This window comes from Mycteria americana, chromosome 3 (assembly GCF_035582795.1).
Source record: "Mycteria americana isolate JAX WOST 10 ecotype Jacksonville Zoo and Gardens chromosome 3, USCA_MyAme_1.0, whole genome shotgun sequence".
NCBI lineage: Eukaryota > Metazoa > Chordata > Aves > Ciconiiformes > Ciconiidae > Mycteria > Mycteria americana.
In genome coordinates this window covers 90,394,069-90,413,464 of record NC_134367.1, presented here as the reverse complement: position 1 = coordinate 90,413,464, position 19,396 = coordinate 90,394,069, and the positions used below count along the sequence as shown (strand labels likewise).

The following is a 19,396-nucleotide window of genomic DNA, read 5'->3' as shown; positions in this document are numbered from 1 at the left end:
CCAACGAGTGATCCACGTACTGTTTTAAATCCAGTTTTAATCCTGCAGAGCTAAGTTGTACCGTAAGGACAGCATAACACGCATTGTTTTGTAGGCTCTGGGAGTGAGGGGAAAAAAGAAGTGTAGAATTTGTTTCTTGTAATAATTAAGCACTGGATGTTCCAATGTTTTGGATGGCCAACTGGTAGCTCCACTGACTCAAGAGGGAGCCTGAGTTTATAACTGAAGCATTTAAATATCTAAAGTTAACCTTTTTGAATGCCTTGCAGCAATCAAAGTGTATTTCTTTCTGGTTATTTATTCAGAATGCAATTTTGTGGGTAGGACCTGCCTGTCTTCAGCTTATAAGAGCTTCAAATGGCAAGACTACTACCTTAGTAGTTTCTGCTTCCTACCACTTTTATATTCTTATTTCACTGTGTTTTTCTAAATGTAATGTGATGAATTTTTGGCCTTAGAAATTTATTAGCCTTAATTAGATACTTGATATCAGACAATTTACTTGCTTCTAGATATCATGCATTCCTTTCCAAATAAAACAGAAACTTCAATCGACTCCTTCCCAACTGCCTTTGCTATCCCTTGGGGACTTGTTAAGCTTATTCAAGGTTTTTGGCTTCTAGATCACAGTGATTATGAAGTAAGTATGTTACAGTTTAGTGACACGTACGTTGCAGTACAAAGCTATGATCCATAAAATGATTTTTAAAAACTGGTGCTTGGCTAATAACAGGTGATAAAACACGAGAAGCTTTTTTGTAATACTGCTATGGCATCTTCAGCAATGCATGATGATTTGAAATGTTGTTTTCATTACTTGGTCAGGAAATTGATTAAAACAAAGAAGACATCAACTGTAATGATGCTTGAATGATGCTGTAATTAACTGAATTTTCAAAGCCACCTGTGTAGGCGGTTTTCAGCAGGCCAGTTGAGCGCTTTCTCAAAAACAGGGGTTTGGGCACTTCAGATGTTAAAACTATGATCATAGCAGCAAGAGTTGAGCCAGAAGACTGCAAAAGTGACTTTTCAACCTAACTCGTGTTCTTTCTGATGCTGAAGGTTGATTTTTGCCTGTCACAAGGTTAATATAATCTGTTTGCCTGGGAGAATAACTTCTTGTTTAGTAATGGGTTTATAAAAAGGGATGTTTGTATACAGAGATTTGGTTAACCTAGAAGAGAGTGACTTACTCCTTTTAAAACACTCACTTGGTTCTCTATGGCTAACTGAATATTTCTTCTGCAAATACTTCACAATTTTTATTTACGTGTCCTGTATGAAGTATTTCATTAGTTAGCCATATGAGTCTGTTTAACCCACATTCGCCCTTACTTGAGAGACTTCTGAATATTTTTGTTGCCTGAGGGTATGCATATATCTTAATGAGCCTGATCTCTTAACTTCTACAGAATTCGCTGGCCCTGCTCTTTCATCCAACTACAATCAAAACCGTGTCATGGCAGCATAGGAGAATTATTCAATCCCTCATGTGCCAAGGGGAGCATAGGCCAGCCCTCAGATACATACAGATGATGAAGCCATCCATGTCAAGCAGTAGTGAAGTGCGGCTTTTCCTCACTGTGTTGTTGTCCAATAGGTAAAGACATCTATCCCACCGTTTTGGCCTTCAGCTATTGTGAAAGGCGGAGAACAAATGACACAAAGCATGTTCCCCTAAGTTTCCTTTCAACCTTGAACCCAATAGTTTTGGGGCATCTTTTTGGTCATACTATTAATATGCCTTTACATCTCAAAACAATCAATTGCAGGTGCATGGTGGAGGCTTGGGGTCTGTTGCAGCAACATAGCACGAAGTTAAACATAGAAGAGCTGCTAAAACACATGTATGAAATCTGTCAGGAGATGGGACTAATGGAAGACTTACTGAAGCTACCTTTCACAGACACTGAACAGGTAAGTGTGGACAAGAAAGAAAATCGTAATCGTCTCTTTGAAAAGAGAAGAGGCGGAATCATAATAGAGTTTTGAAACGTGTTATTTCTCACAGGAGTGTTTGGAGAAGTTTTTACAGACCAATGCTGGTGTTCAGAATCATGACTTTCTTTTAGTCCACCATCTGCAGCGTGCCAACTATATCCCAGCACTACAGTTCAATCAGTCAATGAAGGTTAACCTTATGGTAAGCATAAAAGTTCTGTCAAGTGTGCAAGTTTCTGTTGGCTGTTACTAACCATTTTTGATAGTACTCAATAAAAATCCTGCTCTGTTTTTTACACTATTCTTAGCATGTAGTATTTCAACACCTTAAGTTACCTACACCTAGTATTTCAACACCTAGTATTTCAACACCTGCAGTTACAGCTGAACCTAGAAGTTGAACAAAATAGTTCACTACTCCAAAGCTACTCTGTGAAGTTATAAATTAAATGTTAGAGACCACTGGTGACTCCAATGTCATCTCTTGTATCTTGCGCGCCGCTTTATTTTTCTAGCTGAGAGCCGCCTGGATGTGAATGCACAGGTAAAATTTGCGTGGTGGTGTTTTTTGTTAGTATTACTGTTTCTGCTTCAAGTTATAGCGTGAGCTCTGCAAGTCCACAACTTGCATTTTGCCACTTTTATGAGAGAAATTCTTACCTAACTTCTGTTTCTCAAAATAGCCAGATTAAATTTTGTGTTACGTGAACTTCTGTTATGGATCTGTGATGCATTTGCTGTTTTGCAGAAGCACAGTTTTCTAGTGAATCAAACTTATAAGGTGGTTTTGGAAGTTTTAGGTCCCGCATTTGAAAACTTTTGTCCAGCCGGAAGGTGCGTGTAGGTAGCTTTTTCTTACTCGTTTTAAGACTCTGGACAAAGACATCACTTTGTCCAACGTGATTTGCAGTTGCCCTGTATATTCAGTCATCCCAGACATTGGCGTTTCAGGAAAAACAGGGGAAAGCCTGCTATTTTGTAAGCCATTTGAAAATGGGAGGTGATAAGAAGCATATCAGAGTAAGGTTCTGCAGAGTGCCAGAATTGTTTGAACTTAAAGTTGTAGGTTCTGTTTTGATTCTCGTCTTCCTTCCACTTCACTGAAAATACCAGGTGAAAAGGGTGTGTGCTGATGGGTAGAACTTGCTGCTGTTCCGTGCAGTGGCTGTATTTGAGTGTATCTGTAGAGGAAATGTATTCACTAATTAGAAATAGCACAGACAGTTCTGTGCAATGAACTTCTTGTGATGGGTTAACTTTTTGCTTTACGCTTTTCATTCGTCAGAATGATCGCGACCCTCGCTTGAGAGAGAGAGCAGTTGCCAGAAATTCTATATTAGACCAATATGGCAAGATCCTTCCTAGAGTTCAAAGGAAGCTGGCTGTAGAGAGAGCCAAGCCTTACCATTTGCCTTCATCGGTCTTAAGAGAAGGTAATTTGTAGGGGGGAAATATAATGGAGAGCTAACCATCACTTTGATTACACAGGGCTGATGTTTTGTCCCTCTTGCTTTACAGTCGCAAGACCAAAGCCACTATCAACAGTAACAAAACAAGCTAATGCAGGAAATGTGCATACAAGAGCAACTTTCATCAGTAATGTATTGTCCAAAATTGGAGAAGTCTGGGTAGGAAATGAGCAGAAAGCCAGTTTCTCACAATATGACAGGTAAGCAGCCTTTTAACAAAGTTTAGTCTTGAGCTACGTGCTTGGAGAGAGAGGGAAAAATCCATTTGAATTATGTTTGTGTTTTGGAGGGAAGGTGCACCTGAATAAAGCTTTGTTTGGCTTTTTGCACATATCATAGGGAACATTGAAGACTCAATACATCATAAGTATATTTGGAGAGAGAGTTTTTCGGCTATGACAATCTTATTTATGCAAATACAGATATTTACATTATGGTAAACGTGTTTAGAGAATTTAAGGTCACTGAAACGAAAGCAATGATTACCATCAAGCTCTTGGTGTACAGATTTCGGTAGACTTGATTGGTGCTCAAATAGTAATCTTTTACCCCTTCCTGCCCAGTGTCTGCTTCGTGTCTGCCTTTTTCACTTGAAACTAGGCAGAATTATAAAGAGCAGAAAAGAGGCTAGTAGTTGTCAGATGATTTTCCTACAGGTGGTGTGGTCAAGCAAACTTGAATTCTGGTATGTTTGGACCTCAGGGAATGAAAGTCAGTTACATTTTCCTTTTCATTCTAGTCCTCGAGTTACAGAACCACCAGTCATACCACATCCTCTCCCTGATGCAGAGTTGCATGATGCATTTCTGGGGACACCAGTTACAAAACGTTCACAGCAATGTTCCAGGTATAGTGGATCTACAGAATGACGGTTTCCAAAAGGTGTTGCTTCACATATATGTGTGTGTGTGTGTGCGTGCACGCGTATGTACCCTCCGTGTTTGCAAAGTGTCCTGTTTGCATTTAGTTTTGTATCTGTTAAAGAAAAGGTCGACTTAGGGACAGAACTAAGTGGAGAATTTGAAGTGGTGCCAGCACTGAAACGTAGATGAACTTTCTTCTGACAGGAGAATTACATCACTTGTGCAACTGACAACTGGATTCCTCTTGCCTCAGAGGCAGTGATTTAGGAAATTAAGTATGAAATGTAAAGAAATAATTAAAAAAAAAAAAAAAAAAAAAAAGAAAGTGCCTGTAACCTGTTCATGGGCCTGATACATGACCCCAACAGTGAGGGTTCACCTGTTTTTCTTCTTCATCAAATGTTTTTGTTAGGTATCATCATCTCAGATTTCTTGCACGCAGCATGATTTTTGTAATTTATTTCTCTTTTTTTTCATATTCTAAATTGTGCATCTTAACAGATTGCTGGATTTGGTGGTTCGTCCTGTTCCTTCGTGTTCTGCAGCACAGGGTGATAGCTGGCAGTCACCATGCAGAGCTTCTGCTTCATTCATGGCGTCCAGCCCACTGAAATCAAATATGCATGGTCCCGTCTCAGCAAAGAATTTGTCCGGAGCATCAGAGGTGAATTTACTAGAGACTCCCCTTGTGGTTAAGGTTTGTATTTTAAAAAAACAGTAACAACCAACCAAACCAAAAGCCTGCAAACTTTGTTTAAAATGAAACCACCAAAAAGTATTTAACACAAACACTGTTGGATTCAAACTGTGGAATACTTTCAATATTCCACATGTTGTTACTGTATATAGAGCCCTTTTGGAAGCAGTACGTTGGGAACAGTCTTGAAGAGGGAAGGTTTAGTTTGAAGTTAATTGCAGTATGCACGTTGTCCCATAGCTTTGTGAAATGCACTTGTTTTTATTGCACGGTACTTTGATACTTGATAGCTTAGACACCTGAAGATGCAATCTGTAGCTTAACCATCTCATTATTTAAGTGCTCAATAGCTCTGAGGAGTTTGACTTGCATCCCCACAAGCAAGAAGGTATATGCTTCAGGTTCTCCATGCAGCTCAGTGAATGACAACTAAGTGATGTCAGTCTCTGTCCAATTCAGTGATGGCTTTTTGCAGTAATTTTAGTTATTAATTGTTTGTGTTAAACCGTATTCCCATTCACTGCCAGCAAACTGTTACCATGCAAGGAAATAACAATTCAGCTATCTGCTTGGTGCTGATCTTTCTGCCTTTGCCTACCTGAACAAAATAGTTGTGATCTCTCTGAATTGTAACCTTTTTCTTCATCTTAAATATTGCCCGTACCGTTAGGCTAGTTTCATTATCCTCCTTGTAAACCCTTTCAATACTGTAAAATGTTTTTTGGGCTGAGGTAAGAAGACCTGAACGCTTCTCGATGAAGATGTGCAGGGATTTTTACAGCAGCGTCACTTAGTTTAGCCTAGTGCGTGGATTGATTAATTAGTGAAAAAATAAGCTCTCGCTGTTGCTTTGCAGATTGCCATTTTGCATGGCAGCGTTTTCAGTCACTGTGTCCAGGGTGACATCTGAAGTTGTATGCCTGTTAGAAGAGCAGCGTAGGAATGGCAGAACTTACCGGCATGGCAGATAACATTGCAGGCAACAAGATGCCATACCCTTGTTTCTTCAGGAAATTAATTTGAAAAATACCAGTTTATGTTGGCATTTAAAAAAACCAAAGCCAAAGAAACATAAAAAGCATGGGTTTCTATCATTAAGATTATTGTACCTTTGGAAAAAGAGCAGTGCAGAGGCTAAACTTTGTCCTCTCTGCTGGTACAAACGCAGTTTGTAATTGAAAGTAATACTTTTGACGAGGGAAGTCTTCTGTTTTGAATTTAAATGTTTTTATTTCTTTTCATAGAGGGCTAAAGTTTTGGCCACATCTGCTTCTGGTTTTCCTGGGTTTACTCCTCAGTCTATTCTAAGATCCAGCCTTCGCACCACACCCCTAGCAACTCCGTCCGCGTCTCCAGGACGATCAGTTACTCCTCCTCTACGAGCAAAGGAACCGAGAATATCTTTCAGGGAAGAGAACTCGAATGCAAAATGGACTGTTGGGGTAAGGTGGGCTGTGATTTGATTTAGATTTTTTGAAAGTTTGCCAGAACTCCTAATATTGCCAACTGGAATTGCAGATCAGAATGGCAGACTTGAATTTGGTGAAAAAAGGTTATGTCAGACCTTCTGTAACATCACGTGCCTGCAGGAACGTAGTCATAGTAAATGCCAGTGACCTTGGCGGTTTGTACTCAAGTGTTGTTAGGAGCTGTGATTGTTCCCAATTGCTAGTTCAGCTTCCCGCTCTACCTTTTCAAACGGTGGTATGGCAGGAAGGTAAGGAATACAGAGCGAGCCAGTTGTTTGAGTTTGTTAAGCTTTGTGAATCAAAGATCTTTGGAAGCAACAAAAGTCATGACCTGCATTTCCTTTCAGTCTCTCTTTTTGCAAGGCTGGCTTTACTTAAATGATGGTAAAAACAGACTCCTGAGGAAGAGAGCTGTACTGTTGTGTGTTCTCTAGCCTTAAAGTTCTCGGTTTTGCTTCTTGCCTTGCACCAGGGATAGCATTCATCTGGCTGTCAAATGAAGTTGGTCCACCCGAAAGTTGCCCCCTTCTCCTCCTCCTTTTGTTCTGTCACTGGGATTCCCTGAGTCAGCTCATCGTGCAGATGCCGAAGTAACGTACCCAAACCAGGGGCAGAACAGGGGCGTGTGCTGGTATCTCCATGTATGAGCTTTCCGTACATGTACCAGCAAATTGCCGTACTCTCTTTTTATTATACCATTTATTGCCTGTTGTGAAGAGCTACTCAGTTGTAACAAGAGGCTCTGTCTCCTAGATGACGTTCTTGCTGATAACACAGCGTGGCCAGATGAATTGACTTGTTCCATGCTACAGGCATAGTGAACACTAAAATAGTTTAGTAGTGCATACAAGTTGAAAAGGCAAGCATAACAGAAAGAGAAATCTTGAGTTATGATTTTAGGTGTGCAAAGCTCCCTCTTCTTGAAAGCACAGTAGTGAACCCAATGAACAGCCTTGAGATGACAGTGTAAGCAAGCACTTCATCTTAATTCTGCAAGGTCATGGAAACTCAAGAAGCAGTCAAAAGTGTGATTAATTTTTACACTCAGCTTTAGAAGCTAAGATAGTGCTAGAATGAGAACGAACTTTGTAGCACCTTGCTTAAGGTGACACTTGTAAAACTTACAAATATCAGTATATGGTTTTTTGTTTGGGTTTTTTTTCCTTGCTTTGACCTAAAGCATATGCATGTTACTGATTGTGAACCTTTTTTGTTTTTTTTTGTTTTTTTTTTTTTTAAAAGGTAACAGAAGATGATAGAGCACTATGTGGAGCTTCATCTGAGCATCATCATGGTGTGGTGGAGGATGCTTGGTCTGAAAGTAGAGATAAACCAAGTCTGTTTACTCTGAGCAATCCTGAGGATGATCGTGCTGAAATGGAAGAGCCTTCCGAAGGCCTACCTGGAGATGGTTTGGAGAAAATAGATGTCAGCAAAGAAAACAGTAGCTTCTCTGCCAGGTCAGACCAAACTACTTGGGAGTATCATGATGCCAAATCACCTGGCGATTTTGAAGATGATGTCATCTTCATAGCTGCTAAACCAGCTAATTCTTCCACTGAAGAAGCTGCCAATTTCCAAGAATCGGAGAAGGAAGAAGACAGTGAAATGCTTGAAGATAAACCTTTCTGGACGGAACAACCAGATTCGTCAGAACCAGGAAAAGAAGCTGGTGTGTTTCATCCTATGATAACCTAAGTTTCTGAATTTTTCAACTGTCTTCACAAGGTTAAATTGCTGATGAGCGCAGTGGTTAACGATGAGCGTTCACAAGTGTCCTAGGCACTTCCTTGTCCTAGGCTTTTAGAATTGCCACTCTGGTTTGAGTCCTTTTTTAGGTATCCTGGACATTATGAATGTATACTGCTTCTGGCTGGTGTTTCTTGTGTGTAATTGCAGCTGAGAGGCAGCAGTGATTTGTGGGAGTTTTGAGAGGGATACAAGTTGAAAACTGAAGCTTCTGGTGATGTTTTAGGGCTACTTCTGTAGGCTGCAGGGTTTTGACAGCGAGTTTAGTGTACGGCGTGCTTTGACTACATAGAGTTTTTTGTTCCCTCCCCCTTTTTCTTTTTTTTTTTAACCACCTCCTTAGCGCTCAGTTAAATAGTTTTCTTCTGGAAGTGAGTCTGCTTGTGTGTCTGCTTCTCACTACAGCTATGCTTGCTCTTTTTGCTGTCTCAACAGCTTATGCAGCCTTTGGCAAACCTATTTCAGTTGGTCTTTGGTAATTCAGCTCAATTCAACTCGTTCAAGCCAGTCCAGCTGGCTTGAGTGTTCATACGAGCAGGTCTGCTGGCAGATGAGATGTAGCTCACTAGCTGGTGAGCAGTGATGAAGAGCTGGGAATGAAAGTAGTGCAGGAACAGGGAGAAGATGTGCAAACACAGCTACAGTCAGTATTTGACAAACAGAGCTCGGTCCACTCAACTCCTTTTTTATAAAAGAAGTTTGCTCTTCCTGGGACAGGTATGCAAGTGTCAGAGTTCTGTGGCTGAGGTCTTGAAACGGTTCCTAGCAGTGAGCGTGTACTCCAGGATCAGTGCATCATATGCAGCCGGATTCAGTCCGAAGTCTGAGCTGATTCTGGAGGCTCCTGGAGAGTGATTGTTGCTATTGAAGTTCCTCAGCTCCTTTTCTTTTGAAATAACAGGCTTGCCCAGATACGGACTCCATGTACACTCATCTCCAGAGCTGAGTGTTTCTAGGAAGAGAGCTCAAAACTTTTGCCTGTCCTCCTGTAGATGTCTCGTATTGGGACAAGAAATCAAAGGTGCTTTTTGTTAAAAAGAATGGTGAGGCGCTAATCACTAAAGAATAACCTTATGAAGAAACTTGGTCGTTGCTGGACTATGGTACAAACAGTTCTGTACAATTTCAGTACCCTGGAAGCACTAGAGGGCAGTCAGTACAGCTCTTGTTTGGCCTGAGCTAGCAAAGTTACCCCAGTCCTGCACACTGCCTGCAAAGGTAATTGCTGGATGTGGAGGAAGCAGACAGTAGGAACAAAGAAGCAAAGGAGGATGTGTCTAAAATGGAACCTGTTGAGAGCAAACCAGGTTAGCAAGCAGTTGGGTTTCAACACCACCAGTCAACCTCTAGAGAAAAGAACAAGAAAAGTCCTTAGACGCCTTCTTGTAGAAGAGGGGAAATGGAGTCAAGAAAGGAAAGCAGCATTGCTGGAATGAGAGAAATATCCAAAGAGAAATAAGAACACTTACTCCCCAATTTTAAGAAGGAGGGATGTTTTCTGCAGTTTTTATGTATTAGGTCAGTAACATACCGAGTTTAGTTTGCAAGCAGAATATCAATGTTTCTTTGCTATTTTGATATCTTTGGTGACGTTGTTTTCTTGCCTGAAATTGTACATCAGACTTCTTGTTTTCCTGGAAAGACAAATTCAGACCTTCTGTGCATTTGAAGTCTCGGTAGCATTATTTTGTTAGATCACTATCCTAGATGACATGCATAAAGGCTCACTTCAAAATCCTATGAGCCTTTTAAAAGAAGTGATGTTAAGTGCAACAGGGAAGTCATCCACCTGTCTCTTTTTGTAGGGTTTGTGGAAGAGTCAAATGCTGAATGTCTTACCCTTCCTGAGGATGGTAAATTGGTGTTTAAAGCTGCGGAGGCTGCTACTTTTGGGAGTGCCAGTGAGGGGTAAGTTTATGAAATAGATACGTCTTTGGGTTCACACAACATGTAACTGCTGGCTTTCCTGCGTTTGAAAGCCATGATTCTGACCTGGTATTGGTTCTTTCCTGTGTTCTCCTATATAAGGGCTTTTCTATTCCTTTCTGTCTGTGACCAGAACAACTGGTTTGGCACGACTAGAAGTCCAACTGAGTCGCTGTCAATTTGAGCCTTTTTTCTCAAATCATGGCGGACCCCAAAGTATGGCGATAAAGACTCCATTCACCAGGCTGTATACACCTTTTTACAGTGTGAGGGTTACTAAGCAGATACTGTGAACGTAAGCCCTGCTTTTGTCTGAAACTCCTGTAGCTACAAATTGCACCTGGCATTCCTGTAACCTTAGTGGGTTTCTTTGGGGGTTTGAATACTTTCTGGCAGTATTTTATGCACTTGTTTTCTGTGTGTGCTCAGTTAGCATCTATTGGTTTATGGCAAGGGAAGCCGTTTTCTCGCCAGGTACTTTAAAAGCTGCAACTGCTTAGTGATAAAGACAGAATGTCAGCCATGAAATAACCCTTAATTTCAAGTGGTAACGCACACGGGTGCAAACGTTTGTTCGGTTTCTTCTGAACCTCGCATATAGCAGTTGCACTCTTTCCACAGAAGACAAATAATTCTTTAATACAACTCTGTTGTTATGTTATTATGTAGTGTTAGGTAGCTGGGCAGAATGTTAAGTAAGTTCTTGGGTCATGGCATAAAATGAGCCACAAATTGCCTGTAGCTGTGTTGGTAAAGGCATTTCTAATTTTTCTTAATTTTTTCTGTTTGGAAACGTGAAGATTTCACAGTGAGAAAGTAACGTGTAAAGCTCTTCAAGGTTTGTTTTGAAGCTGTATGATGAATTTCTCTCTTTCTGTTCATGAAGTGAAACCAACCAGGAGGAGTCCCCAACGCCCTCTGCGTCAGAAGAAAAAGCCATAGCAGTTGCAACAAACGCACAGCTTTCTGAATCCCCGGAGGCAGACAGTGCATGTATGTACAGTATGTTGGAGATGTTGTGTGAGTTAAGGTAGCTGAACTCCTGAAGTAAAATGTGGAGTTTGCCATACCACGAGAGGTGTCTCGGACTGAAGTACTACTGGCATGTTACTGCTAACTTTCATTCAACTGTAGAGAGAATACCCTCCTCAGAGAAAGTCCTTGTCGAAAACGCACACTGAATGTTCCTCTTCTTGACAAAGATTTTGAGAAAACGGGTAGAATGTAGACTATGAGAAGGAGCGATCAGTATTTATTTGAATGTTGTACCCCACTACTCATTTGTGTGCTGTGGGGATCTGCTGCTTGAGTCACTATTTTAAAAGATGATGCATCCTCGGTATTCCGGCTGTGAAGAAGCAGCAGCTATCAGTGTGCCTTTCCAGCCACCCTTTCCTCTGCTGTTCTTTTTGTCCATGGACTTGCCAGCTGATTTTCCCCTTCCCCTTTTTCTTTTTTCTTTTTGTTTTTGTTTTTTTTTTTTTTCCTCCTCCGTATTGTGGGGCTGCCTCCTTTACAGACAGACAGTTCTGGCTTCTAGGTTTTGGAGAAAGCCCAATAGATGTGGCAGGATGGAGAACTGTACTGTTGGCTCCTGTTCCCCCTGTTACTTGCTGTTGCTTAAACCTGAGTCTTTTACATAGCAGATAAGTTACAATGATATAAATCTCTTCCAGCTGTGATAAGTATCCTTGACAGTGAGGCTATGGTCAGTACTCCTTCAGAAAATCGCCTGGAGGGGAAGCGTGTGGATTTACCTAAGGAAGGTAACCGAGAAGCAGCTGAAGTTGAAGAAAATGTTCCTTTTCCGCAGGAAGAAAGAACTGTTTCTAACAGTCTTCCTAAAACAGAGGAAATTCATGTAAGTAAACTATTTTCCCATTTTGCAACTTGAGGGCAGTCCTGTCTTACTGACAATTAGAAGGCACCCCAAAGTGTCTCCGTTTCTTTAGCTGGCTAGCACAAGTTAAAACCTCATTACGTAAGGGCAGGTACATTTTTCTCCTATGCGTTTCCTGTCCCTACAGCAGAGAATGGAACCTGTCAAGACTTGGGCCTTTGAGAGCTGTACTAGTACCAAAAAGTGCCTAACCTATTTTTTAAAATACCCATGCGTTCGTTTGGTTTTCTAGAACTTAAACGGTTCTTATTTGACTTAAAAAAGAAATAGTTTTAATGTTAAAGGCAATAAGAAAAGCTGGGGAGTGCAGCTTTTCGATACTGGGGGCCATTTAGCGAATGACAATATGACGTGGGAACCAAACTCATTTTCAGAATGGTTTAGGTGCTTCAGTCCTTTACTATTTGTTCCTGATTAACATAAACAGAATTCCCAGGAATGAGTTAATTTCAGTGTCAAGATATTTCCAGCTACTTAAAACTCTTGGGCTTTTGGGGGTTGTTTGTTTTTTTTTTTTTTCTGTAAACCCATGTTTTTTTAACATCTAAACTTGTACAATATGAATCTTAAAAGGTTGTTCGCATGGACTGAAAACGAGAACTAGAGCTTCTCCAGTTGTCCCAGGTTTTTCCCCAGGTTCTTCCTTGCTTCTGCTGGGGCTGATGAGGTATTTGGAGTCCTTGTGGATGTCCTCTAAGTACCATACGGAGTAGAGCGTCAAATTCCTGTAGGATTATAGTCACAGGAATTAACACTAGCCAGAGTGAAATACAAACTGAAAGGCAGGCGTACCACACAGACATTGGTCTTAAGTAAGGGACAGTGCTTTTCAGTGTCCCAGATTTCAGATGAAGTTAAATAGGCAGTCACTTACTTATTTAGCTGGTCTCAGCTTTGGGATTTAGGACGACGCTGTAGAGAAGATGATTATAGACTTGGGAATACATAAATCACTCATGGGAGTAGATGGAAAATTTGTGATGAGAAGAAGGGAGCAGGTACCTGAGACGGTCACAAAGCTCCTGCAGTCATTCATGTAGCAGTACAGTGGAGGTTTTTCTGCTTTCGTTGTAACTGGTTCTTACTGATTTAGATGTAAACATCTGGTTTGGGCTTGTCTACCTCCACCAAATTTAGGACAACCTACTTACTGCTTTCCTGTTTGCAGATTTGTAAGCATAAAAGGAAAGTTTATGCAGACTCGCACGTCTTGAATTCAGTTTTGAAGCAAGGCATGTTGCTATAACATGATGCTTTTGCAACTTTTGACAAGGCAGGAGGCAAGAGAATAAGCAGATTCTATGGAGACTCCTGCTGAGCGGCTTCTTCCTTCTGCCATCGTTGGCTATCGCTGTCACTTAGAGGGCTGGGCAAAGGTCCCTCCACGTTGATTAAATTATCTGGGCCATTTGAGTCACTGGAAATAGGTAACAGATAGTACTTTTGTTCTCAACATAAAAGCTTGAGTATCTCATGTGGGTCTAGAAGGAAAGACTAATTGCTCAGTACAGGGAACTACAAAACACGAGACGGAGGTATTTAGAATATACGTGTTGTCTCATGCAATCCAAGTGATTCCTTAAAGTGCAGTCCTGAGTTGTCGGCTGTGACACCTGGCCAGTTTGACGGTGTGTTGCGGTGACAGCTGTTGTGACTGCAACTTTAAACTTTGGGGCCATAACTGTATTTTACCCTGTTAGATGCAGAGTCGGTCACTCTGTGTGGATTTGTGGTCAGGCCAGGGAGTACTGCAATGTGATGATTACTGCCAGTTGTGTCTACCGCTTGGATTGTGAAACTGCTCACTTTGTTCACAGGTGGCGGCAACTCGTTAGTCGTGAACAGAACTATCAGAAATGGAGCATGTGACTGCATACACCGAATACTCTGTTCTCTGTCCCTTAAACGCATAAGCTTTTAGCTGCAGTAGAGAGTACATTGTACGTTTCTAACTTTACATTCAGTGGTGATCTGAAAGGAAAAGCAGCATTTCACTCTCCTCAGTTTCATCTAGCTCACTTTGAAGTTAGTCTGTCTGGTAATTAGTAATGCATTAACAGACATTTCTTAACTTCAGGTTATTGAAGAGAGTGCGGTTAAGGCACAAACCTCCGAAGAAGCACCTGAAACATCACCATATAGTGAACACCACCCATCAGGCAATCTTCAGTACAGCTATGACAGTACAGAGCAACAGGCTGCATGTGATTTGCCTGGTAACAAAGATGGCGAATGCGATGCAGCTGAGGGAGATGGAGAGCATTTTCTATCTCAGAGTAATTTCACTTTATTCTTGGAAGCAGAAGAAGGTGAAGCGGAGACGGGAGACCCTACGTTAGTAGATGCTTCTAAAGCGGCTGGCACAGCAACAGAGGAAAAACCTGTGAACAGTTTTGGAAATACTGAAAAGCAAGAACATGTTACAAACTCAGTGTCCACTGTAACTAGTGATCAGGAATCTCAAAATATTGCAGAGTCGCTGCCATACGTGCCTGAACCCATTAAGGTAGCTATTGCTGAGAACTTGCTGGATGTAATCAAAGACACAAGAAGTAAAGACTTTACCTCTGAAGTGGTAGAACAATCTATTCATGAAAACATAGGTAAAAAGGTAGCTAGATTCCAGAAGGCAAAAGCTCCCTTAACAACTGTGCCAGAAGGAGTGGAGGATGAAACCAGCATACAGCAAGTAGAGTACGTCATCACTCCGAGAACCCGCACAAGGGGACAACCGAGTAGAGGTCTAAGTATTGCATCGGCAGGCGCTCAGCAACTACTGAAGAGAGACAAGCCACTTTTGTTAGGACTGTCTCCTAGGAGGAGTACCAGGCGAACGAAAGAAGCATCTGAGACTTCTCGTCTTCAAACAGAACAAGATGCTCAAGATGAGCAAATACCTGTGATACCTGTGACTCCTAGGAGAGGTAGGAAGCCTAAACCGACTAATTCCGAAAAAGGAGAAAGCAGCCATTCTGATGGACGAGCATTGTCCGTCAGTACGCAGTCCACAGCCGTTACTCCAAGAAGAGGATTCAGGAGGGCAAAGGAAGCTGCCTCTGAGCTCTTGGAAGAGGCTAATGAGGAAACTTCTGTTGCTGAAGGTAGCCTTATTGCTTCTGCTACTCCCAAAAGGCCTAGAGGAGGAAAAAGTTCAGCAGGAGATCAAGCAACTGGCCAGGTTGACACTGATCAGAAGATAAAGCCGGCAGTCAGTCCCGGTAGAAGTGCAAGAAAACCGAAAAGCATTAATTTACAAGTTACTGGAAATATTGTCAAGGATCAAGAGGTGCAGCCTAGTGACCAAGTCCTTTTACCTGTGCCAGCTAAAAGAGGCAGAAGAAGAAAGAAGAGTTCATCAGAAGTTTCAGAAAATTCTGACCTTGATGTGTCTAAATCATCGCTTCCTCAAACAGAATTTAAACTGCCTGTCACTCCTAGAAGAAGTGCTAGGAAGGGGGCACAAAATCTCTTGGCAGACACAGCATCTCTCTCTGCTCAGGAAGACATACATTCAGGTGGGAAGGTGGAAGTCCTTGATACTCCTAGGAGAAGAAGAAGAAGAGTTCCACATGCTGAACCAGAAAAAATGGATACTCCTGAGCAAACGCCTGCACAGCCAACTGAGGAATCAGCCACACCCAGGACTACAGTAAGGACAGGGCGTCGGGGCAGAAAGAGACGGTCAGTATCGGAGGAGAGCACAGGGGAGGAGGCCTTCCCCCAAGGACCTGGTGGCAGTCTGTTGCTGCTCGAAGACATAAACCCATCAGGACATAATGAAACTTCAAGCACTTTAACAGATCGTATTACAAGAACCAGATCCCGTAAAACTGCCATGCATCAGAAACCGTCTGTTGAGGAAGATGAATCCTTCCTTTTCTCTCCTCCTCTCACAAAGCTGACAAAGAAAGTTAAAGGTAGGTGCATTATGTTCATGCACAAAATAGGGCATATTGTTGTCTCGTAAACTATGTGAAACAGACTGCAAGGATGGCTTTAAGTATTGTAAAGAATGTAACCATGCAAAATAAAATATTTGGAAAGAGCCAATTAATCGTCACGACTGGCTGACTAGTTGTGGTGGAAACAGATGAGGAACTGATCTGAGTAGAGTGAAAGGAAATTTCCTCTGAATTTTTGTCATGAGCCGAATTTCTATCAGTTTTGAAAACTGGAGGGTATCTGTTAATATGTAATTGCCATCCCTTCCCCCAGTGGAGAAACAAAGGAGACATGCTTCCAAATTCTGTTCAGTTTTTAACTTAAAATGAGCTGCATCTTGCAACAAACTATACAGCTGTTTAACTATGTTATTCTTTTTCGTGGGCATATACGTTGTTAGTGAAGTTACTGCACATAGGGTTCTTTTTATTAGAGTACATGGTAATTTTTTTTGAGGTATGTAAAGACAGTTGATGCCTCTTGAGCACAATATCTTCTGTTATGTAAGTGCAGGTAAAATCACTACACTGGCTTATTTTTGTTTCACAATTTACTGTAAAAGAATGGGTCCCAAGAGGCAGTTACTAGGGGAAAAATACCTCCACATTGAGTGTTTAAAAACCTGATTGGACCTTTTTATTTCAGGAAGCTATTGTGCTCTTGATTATCAGCTGTAATTTAACGTTTCGGTCCTTTATGTATAATACACATGCATGTTAACAATACACTGTTGTTTTAGCTGGAAAAGCAGACCATCCTGTGCAGCTTAAGGATTTAGACCCGGACTTGTCTTCTCAATTTGTGTTTTCACCCCCTCTTTTGAGGTCAAGGAGAAAAAATGCATCTAGCATTTCCCGAATTGTGAAAGAACCAGTAAGTAAAAACTTCTGCTCTGTAACGCTTTTTCAAATCATACTTTGCGGTGCCTTGCCTTTTTCTTTGAAAGTATATCTAAAAAGAGAGCTTTAAATTAATTAGCTAAAAAATTTTTTTTCCTTCATGAAAACTAGCTATAAAAATCAATTTTGAATCTATGTAAATCAAAATTAGTAAGTATTGCTTTGCCTTTAACAAAAGGCACAGTGGCTGTCTTTAAACTGACTTGGTGTGTTATCTGTTAATTTCAGAATTTGAACTTTTAGGATGGTACAGTAATTTGAGATGGAAGGTTTGTTTTTGCAGAGAAATTTCAGTGCTTTTGGAAATAACGTTGTCGTGACTTCTTCATAAAGGAAACCTTCATTTGTATTCTGTAGAAGCATAAGAACTTGTGCACAAGTAACATTTTTGTTGCCTTAACATAGAAGCTTCCAGCTGAGGAGGAAGAGGATACCAAATCCATAGAATCTGTGGGAAAGCAAAAATTGAAGAGAGGTAGAACTGCAAAATCAAAAATGAAGAAAGAAAGCAAGTATGAAATTTATTTTTGAACACTTAATGCACATTCTTTTATTGTGGTAGTGATGCAGCTGTTAGCCACCTAGCTTCCTCTTCCTCACTTGGCTGTGCAGTTCTGCTCTGACTGCTCAAGCGTGTCCAGCTTTCTGGTCTAATAGGCAGCTTTTTCCCCACAATGGTTTAGTTTTCTAATGGAAACAGAAGAAAGAGGGGATAGAAAAGGGCAAGTGGATACTACTGTTTGCAATGATGGCGTGCTCTTATATTGTCTTATTCCACCTTATGAAACCACACTCTTATGGTCTTTACCATACAAGTTCCCCATACAAGGCAGGAGGGGGTCAGACGATGAGTAATGGACATGTTTTCTGGTTCCTTCTGGAAAACTGTTTGAGGACATTTGCCTCTGAAAAGCTGGGGTGGGGGGCTCTAAAAGCTCATGAATAGTGACTGAGAATGCTTGGGACAGTCTGGTAAGGAATGAAAGCAAAAGGAAGCTTATTTATGTACCTTTTCTGCCTATCTACAGAGGAGCCCATAAATAATTATTTGGCATTGATGTTGTAATTCCACGGGGTTTTTTTCCTCTACTAAATACTGTAGGTAATAAAAAAATCAATTTGATGCTTCCCTTTTCTTTTCAGAACCACAAAAAAAGAAGATTCTTGGTCACCTCCACCAGTGGAAATAAAATTCATCTCTCCTTTTGGAAGTCCAGTGGATGGAACAAAAAGCAAGCAGAAAGAAACCGCAGACATGGCAGAGAAGACTCTACGAAAGAACAAAAAGAGACTGTCTAATTTTCCAAAGCCAGTTGTGCGCCGGAAGATGCTGTAACTGTTTTTTAAGTTTATAATGTACACCACTGTTTGTAAAGTCATCAGAATTGTGTGGATTAGTAAAAAGAAAAAAATCATCTAATTTGGAAGATATAATTTATATAAATTATTGTAAAATTTCATAAGCAAATGGTCTTCAATAAGTAACTCCATATGGAGTGTGATTTCCTCAGTCAATGCAGTTTTCTATTTTATATTAAGACTTCATACATTTATATAATATGTAAATACAGCTTATTTTAGGAATGTTAAATAAAAATGTATACTTCACAATATGCTTACTGTCTGATAGCTTTTTGAGGGAATAGTGGGTTGAATGGCCGGTATTGCTCAGAAGTTTTAATGTTGGTTTGCAAGAGTTGCTGACCCTGAAAAGTGAGGCCAAAAGCTTTTTAAGCTTTTTAAAAGTTTGCTTAGAACTCCTATAACAAGTAAACATTTAAAACGTACTAGTTTAAATTTAATAAATTATGTTTGACCTCGTAGCACAAATAATTGGGCTCACAACACAAACTGGTAATTCCTTACATTCACGGTTAAGTTGTACTGTATTGAAGGCAGAATGTAAACAATTGTATTTTAAGCTGTGCAATATTTTTTTGTATTTGTCTTAAACTTTGGCAAAGCTGCTCTTTGGTTCATAAAACTAGATCACACCTCAGATGTTTCATTATTTTTTACAATTTGTTGTCAGCAAAAGATTAACTGTGTAGAGGGTGTGATGGTTACAATAGCATATCAAATTTAAAGGGATATTACCCACATGCTTTGAAATTTGAGCCAAAATAATTTTCATAAGTTGAATAGGAATGCTACTGTAATTGAAATAATTATTGTCTGTAAACATATTTTGCAGTATTTGAAGCCTGCATATCACAACACTGAAAACCTGATGGTAAAGCTAACATAATGGTCTGAAAAAGGTATAAAAATGTACAGAATTCTTAGTTACAAACCATATTTTTTAATAATTATTTCATTAATAATTTTGGGTTATGGAGTAAATGTCCCTATAAAGCTTCAATTTGTAAAAATAAATTTAAAAAAACTATTCTTTTAAAAGCAGACACGGAAGTACTATTTTGATGTGCAGTCTTTTAGACAATGGATTATTTTTATGTATGTTAATTTATATATGGATGCAACTTTGCAGACTATAGAATGGTGGAACCTGACATTAAACTTTTCAATTAGTAAAAACTA

The 19,396-nt window shown here is 40.3% G+C and overlaps 1 protein-coding gene across 1 annotated transcript in view; it reads left to right on the top strand.

Moving 5' to 3' along the window:
• LOC142407045 (protein ELYS-like) overlaps window positions 1-19,396 on the top strand; it is a 49,120-nt gene extending 29,724 nt beyond the window's left edge. Inside the window, exons 20-36 of the mRNA XM_075496041.1 lie at window positions 494-640; window positions 1,413-1,600; window positions 1,773-1,917; window positions 2,012-2,143; window positions 3,227-3,374; window positions 3,460-3,610; window positions 4,150-4,257; window positions 4,775-4,970; window positions 6,215-6,412; window positions 7,682-8,111; window positions 9,994-10,096; window positions 11,001-11,107; window positions 11,791-11,975; window positions 14,092-15,931; window positions 16,696-16,829; window positions 17,261-17,367; window positions 17,999-19,396. Coding sequence (XP_075352156.1) covers window positions 494-640; window positions 1,413-1,600; window positions 1,773-1,917; window positions 2,012-2,143; window positions 3,227-3,374; window positions 3,460-3,610; window positions 4,150-4,257; window positions 4,775-4,970; window positions 6,215-6,412; window positions 7,682-8,111; window positions 9,994-10,096; window positions 11,001-11,107; window positions 11,791-11,975; window positions 14,092-15,931; window positions 16,696-16,829; window positions 17,261-17,367; window positions 17,999-18,191 — 4,512 coding nt within the window. The 3' untranslated portion in view covers window positions 18,192-19,396. The remainder of the gene's footprint in view (window positions 1-493; window positions 641-1,412; window positions 1,601-1,772; window positions 1,918-2,011; window positions 2,144-3,226; window positions 3,375-3,459; window positions 3,611-4,149; window positions 4,258-4,774; window positions 4,971-6,214; window positions 6,413-7,681; window positions 8,112-9,993; window positions 10,097-11,000; window positions 11,108-11,790; window positions 11,976-14,091; window positions 15,932-16,695; window positions 16,830-17,260; window positions 17,368-17,998) is intronic.